The sequence below is a fragment of the Saccopteryx bilineata genome, chromosome 5 (assembly GCF_036850765.1).
Source record: "Saccopteryx bilineata isolate mSacBil1 chromosome 5, mSacBil1_pri_phased_curated, whole genome shotgun sequence".
Taxonomy (NCBI): Eukaryota; Metazoa; Chordata; class Mammalia; order Chiroptera; family Emballonuridae; genus Saccopteryx; species Saccopteryx bilineata.
In genome coordinates, this window is record NC_089494.1 from 159,284,068 (window position 1) to 159,290,067 (window position 6,000).

The following is a 6,000-nucleotide window of genomic DNA, read 5'->3' on the forward strand; positions in this document are numbered from 1 at the left end:
AGACCAAAACAGAGTTCTTGGAGAGAGAGGAGACTATAGAGGTGATTAGTCAAAAATTTATTGTAAGATTTAGATTGAAAAAGCTTATTAGAACAACCCTGTCATTTTTTAAAAGAAACAGGAATAGAAAAAGTCTAGAAAAGTGTGCTGAAGTCTTAAGACGCCTAACAAAGGCGTCTATTACATCACAGAACCTCACTAATACCAGGAGCTTGACATCATCAAAGGAAATACAAAAATGGTGATGCTTCTTGAAGGATTCAATAACACTAAAACTGGTTTGAATTTCTAAGTTTATTTCAGATGATAGTGGGGAAATATGACTCAGGAACAAAATGAGTTCCAGGAGAAGCCAATCAGATAAAAACATTTGCTCTGATAACTCACATGGAGATAATCAAGAGTTGGATGTAGAATGATATAAGCACCTTAAAATATTCTGATGCAAGAACACTTTACGCTTCAAAATGCTCTCAATGTTATTTGGCAATATAGATGACAGGACATATAAATTTTATGACTTTGAATTTTAAACATTAAGAAGAGCTTTGCTTACTTTTAAGGTTCTTTTCATCTTACACATATATGAAACACTGAAGTCTGATTAAGTCTCTTTTAAGGGGCTAATTTGCCTTACCTTTACTACCTTGTAGTCACACAAGTATTCCACCTCATAATTGTTTAGCTTCCTTTTGGTGATTCCAATCGATTTACATGTGAGCTTTTCTTTTCTACATAATTCCTGAAGAGTATCAAGTGAAACTAGGCAAGGCACACACCAAGCTACAATAAGAAAATAGAACTCTTTACTAATGAAATAGCTATTGAATTAAAACAAAAAAGGAAAAGGAAAAACTTAAGACTTTTATATTCCCATTCTACTAGTAATTCTGCAGGACTAAATATTAGCATGACAAGAAAACATTTTAGCGTTATCAAGACAAAATTAAGCATTAAAGAAATACTTTGGTAAATTGGTCTTCTTGTACTTTCTCATGGGTTCCTATCATGTTTAACTGATGTCAGTTAATTTCAACTAAACCAACCTGAACAAAATGTTTCATACCTATAAGTTTTCCTAAGATTACACAAAGATGCAAAGGACATATGGGATAATATTTTTGACTTTTACATTATAGTCTACATAGACTATAATTGCTGTTTTAATAAAATGTAGACTGTTAGAAATATATCTTATATTTTAAAACAATCTTATAATTTGTTAAAAATTTAAAAAGTCACTTCCCCCTTTCTCTTCGTTGGATAACTGAGATCTAACTGAAATATAGTTCTACAGTTACATGCATATACATCAGATGTCCTACTTTTCCCAGTATGCAATGCTGCTTGAAATTTTAACTCTACTTATTTTGCCCATGCTGCAATGTTATTACTATGGTGAATAAATCCCAGAGTTATAATAAAATAGTGGAGAGTATATTGATCATTGTCATACTTATTTCCCATCTTGTTTTTTAAAGCCAAGAATTACAAAACAGAGTATTCAATTTACATGATCCATATACCAAGCTTGAAAAAAATCAGACACACTCATAATCAATCTTACAGTAGCCAGTACCTAATTGTGCTGCAGCAGATTTTACCCTCCAGTTTCTGTTCTCATACTGCTAATAAAATTCGTTAACACAAACTGATGTTCAGAAATCTGTAATAAACTTGGTTTCATGGCTAGTGTTATGGAAGCCTTACAGAGCATCAGAGGTCCTCTGCCCCAGCCTTTGCCAGGCCACTTAACTATATGACTGTAATGAGATTTTTCACCATTCTGGGTTTCAAATTCACTGAGAAAATCTGAAGGTTAGAGTAAACTGGCGTTACCAAACAAAATCTATCAGTAAACTCAAGCTTTACTTGGTAGCTCTCCAAGGTAGTGGTGACAACTTTTGTGTTTTGAGGTAGAGACCACAACTGCTCTTGCTAAGCCATCCTTCACAGGGATTTCACTGTTTGAAACCCCAAGCAGGATTTCCAACCCTCACCCCGGCCTTACTAGAAAGGGCTCATAATTCTCCATCAAGAAAGTGAAGGATATTAAAAAAAAAAAAAAATTGGGGGGCAAGAGGTTGCTTGCTTTGAAGTGGTGGTTTGAGTGTAGAAGAGTGGTAGAACAGAAATGAACCCTTAAATCCTTTCCATTACAAAAACTTCAGGATGTTTTATTAACCTCATTAGGCTGATCACATGCAAAAGAGGTTCCTGCAGGATATCTACTACAGACGATTTATCGTTCTGCTATTTTCATCTAGTTGAAGTAACAAGAGTTAAGACACACACCCTCGATTGAATGAATAAAAATTTAAAAAAGGAATATAAAATATCCTCCATAATAATTTCGATGATCTATATTGTAGAGAAAAATTCCTTTGAAAGACTGAACATTTCATTATCACCACAAAAACCTCACAATAACCTCTAGTGGAAAAAATCTGGGGGATAAAGAGTTCATAATCTATGTGGAGAGGAAAGTCCTGGAAAGCACCTTTAAATTCTACAATGCAATGAAAGTTCCAGTCTTTCAAAGCGCTCACAAGAATACATACACGTTCAGTGCCTAATTCTTTGGCGTCCAGGCAAATACCACCAAAGTTCCAGGTAAATATAAAAATGACCCCGGGGGAGTAGATACGTCCTCAAATGCCCATTTACTAGGAGAATCTCCGACGAGAAATTTACTTCCTAGTGCGGCCGAACTGGGGTGTATCCTCACGTATTTCCTTTCTTAGCGGTCAAACTTCAGACCTAATTTGTTCCTTTCCTCAGTTACTGCGCTCCCGGTTACCGCCGGGTAAAAAGCCACCCGGACACTAAACGTCCCGCTCCAACCACCACAAAGAAGTGAAGCCACGCGCGCGCCCACGGGAACTCGGGCCCCCAGATTAGTGGAGTGGCAGCGGCCGTCGGAATAGCTCCATACGGCCACTGGCGGGAGGAGCCGCGGGCACCAAGGTATCTCGGCCGCTGGGGCGCAGGGCTGACTCCAGGGAGCAAGCTGTCCGGGCCGCGGGAAGGGTCAGGGGCTTGGGGAGGGTGAAGCCCGCGGCGCGCTTCTGGGGGCCCGGCTGTCAGCAGGGCGGGAGGCGGCGCCGCGCTCGACAGAACCGGCGCGTGGCGGCACGCTCCCGGGCTTGGGGAGTTTGCCTGGAGAACCGAGAATAGTGAGGGGCGTCGCTCGCTAGCCCTCACCTCCTCGCGACTCGGCCCCAGCCGCCGCCATCTTGAGGAGCTTTCATTCAAACTGGCGCGGTCGGACTAGAGAGCGAAACCGGTCGGTACCCCGCCCCCAGCCGGCTCCCCGCCCCGCCGGCCCCCTCGCGAGTGAGGGGCCGGGCTAAGGGGCGGGAATTCGCGAGGCGTGCTGACGTAGCCAGAGCCGACCGCCTCCGCAGCGCGCGCGCGTGCGTGCTAGGTCCCCTGCTGTAGCTTGGGAGCCCGAGAGCTGGCCCGTGGCTTTCTGGCGGGCTCGTCACCTAATCAACGGGTACTTCTATCAGGCCTTTCCACGTGTTTTAGTTTTTTTACAGAGGCACTACGTGTGCGTTGTACAAAATTCAAAGCAAACAGCAGAACTATATGGTGCATTTTGCTCCTGCGCTTGTTCTTCAACCACCTGAGCCTTCCTAAACATTACGTTTCCTCCCAGGCTACATAGATCACAGGCTATGAAATTGGCTGAACGTTGGGATCCGTTTTGGAGGGTGTAAAGCCAGTAGCCGCCTGGCTCATGCAGGTTGGTGTTTGATAAAGACAAATAGTAATGAAACAATGGAGCCAAGAACTGGTGGGCCATTAGCTTTAATCCTAGCTTACACCTGGCTGGTGAGAAATAACATACAGTGGGAAAAAAATTCCCTTTCCATTCAGGGCTCCCAAAACCACTGACTCATCCGAGATTACTAGAATCAAAGGTTTCTACCTCACCAGCCTTATTCACCTCTGTTCCCCATCTCCTCTCTGCACAAATTGCACAAACTGGCTTCTCCTTCAGCACTCTGCCATCTTGGCTGCTTCTCCTCTCCTCCACGTGGACTTTCTCTGCTCTCCTCTAATGCTAATCTCAGGAACGGAGAGAAAGCAAGCTGCCAGTCTGCCCCATTTTATAGTGTAGAAATCAAAACCTTTAATCCAATATACAAACAAGGAAGTCTCTGATACAAAGTCACTTATGGTGGGAAAGGCTTAGTCTTAAACTAAGCCTTAGGGTATAACAACCCTGCTTGCTTACAGCCTGTCCCCCACACCCAATGCAAACTATAAGTGAGCCAACCTATATATCATATTTACAAACTTATTTGACCAACATTCCACCCCTTTTGCTCGCTTCATAATCTAAAGCACAGTTATTCCTGCACAAGAAAATTAGGCACATTACACAAATTACAACAACATGACAAATCATACAATTTCAACAATTATAAAGGTACATTTCACCAGTCTCTGAGCACTTTGCCGAAAGCGCAAAATGTCCTCAGACTTCTTTCTAGCCATGGGAAAAGCTTCTCACGGCAGGGGAGTGCTTCCAGCAAAGCCGCCTCCCACCCCCATCAGAGTATTTCACATTGTCCAAAATCCATAAGTCCATCCAACAAAGGAGCCAGTGCCCACTCTGGTCGTAGTCCAGGAATCAGTCCATGCACATAGGGCCTCAGCCACCCCCCTCATCCCTGCCGTCCTGGTAAGTCTTACACTGTCCCAAAGAGGAGCATGTGGCAATGGCAGTCAGCATTTCCATCTCTGCTCCAGAGAGCATGATGGCACCCACCCCTATGTCCCAAAATCGCAGACATACCAGGGGCATAGCAGGTATTCCTTCCAGCTGGGCTCTCATCTTCTGGAGAGTGCGGATTGCAACTCCAGCCCGATTCTCCTCATCCTCCAAAGAGGAACTGGAAACATCAGCTCCCGCTGCCAGGCTTGAGTTCTGGGCTGCTGCTGCCTTCTGCTCTGCAGACCTTGCAGCCCCAGCCCCGGCCTCCTGCTGCTGCTGCTGGCTCTCCACAACATCCAGAGCAATCTGCAACTCATGAACATTTGATTCTTTCTGCAGCGGCTGCTCCATTTCCAAGCAAATCTCACGAACCTGGTCGGCCTCCTTCTCCGGTGCTTCCTCCAGCTCCAGGGTCAGCATCTCTTTTCCCCGCAGCTCCTTCTACTGCTCGGTTTGCAGGTCCCGGATAGCCTCTTCCACAGAGCTCTCAGTTTCCTCACGCAAGGCTGTAAAAGTCAGTCAGCCTACGGCCCCCAAAAAGACAGCCATGAGGAACCGTAACAGTAGCCAGTCCTCTACTCCACTGCTTAAAGGTGGTGGTGGCTCCCTGCTGATCTGTATTGAATCCTGCCACAGACTACGCCAAATGTATGGCCAGTAGCTGCAGCCACCATCACAGCTGCCTGGCCCATGCAGGTTCACATTTGATTCAGACAGACAGTAATGAAACAATGGAGCCAAGAACTGGTGGGCCATTAGCTTTAACCCTAGCTCGCACCTGGCAGGCAAGAAATATTATACACACAGTGGGAAAAAAATTCCCTTTCCATTCAGGGCTCCCAAAGCCACTGACTTATCGGAGTTTCCTAGAATCAAAGTTTTCTACCTCACCAGCCTTATTCACCTCTGTTCCCCATCTCCTTCTCTCTGCACAAATTGCACAAACTGGCTTCTCCTTCAGCACTTCGCCATCTTGGCTGCTTCTGCTCTCCTCCACATGGCCTTTCTCTGCTCTCTCCTCTAATGCTAATCTCAGGATCCGAGAGAGAGCAAGTTCCCAGTCTGCCCTATTTTATAGTGTGGAAATCAACACCTTAAATCCAATATACAAACAAAGAAGTCTCTGATACAAAGTCACTTAGGGTGGGAAAGGCTTAGTCTTAAAACTAAGCCTTAGGGTATAACAACCCTGCCTGCTTACAGCCTGTCCCCTACACCCAATGCAAACTATAAGCAAGCAAACATATATATTATATTTACAAACGTATTTGACC

At 44.4% G+C, this 6,000-nt stretch overlaps 1 protein-coding gene across 1 annotated transcript in view; it reads right to left on the minus strand.

The window, feature by feature from the left end:
• Positions 1–3,288, minus strand: part of SUV39H2 (SUV39H2 histone lysine methyltransferase) — a 46,237-nt gene extending 42,949 nt beyond the window's left edge. Inside the window, exons 1-2 of the mRNA XM_066279138.1 lie at positions 3,205–3,288; positions 638–783 (exon numbers count right to left, since the gene is read on the minus strand). Coding sequence (XP_066135235.1) covers positions 638–783; positions 3,205–3,235 — 177 coding nt within the window. The 5' untranslated portion in view covers positions 3,236–3,288. The remainder of the gene's footprint in view (positions 1–637; positions 784–3,204) is intronic.
• Between the last annotated feature and the right edge of the window lie 2,712 nt (positions 3,289–6,000).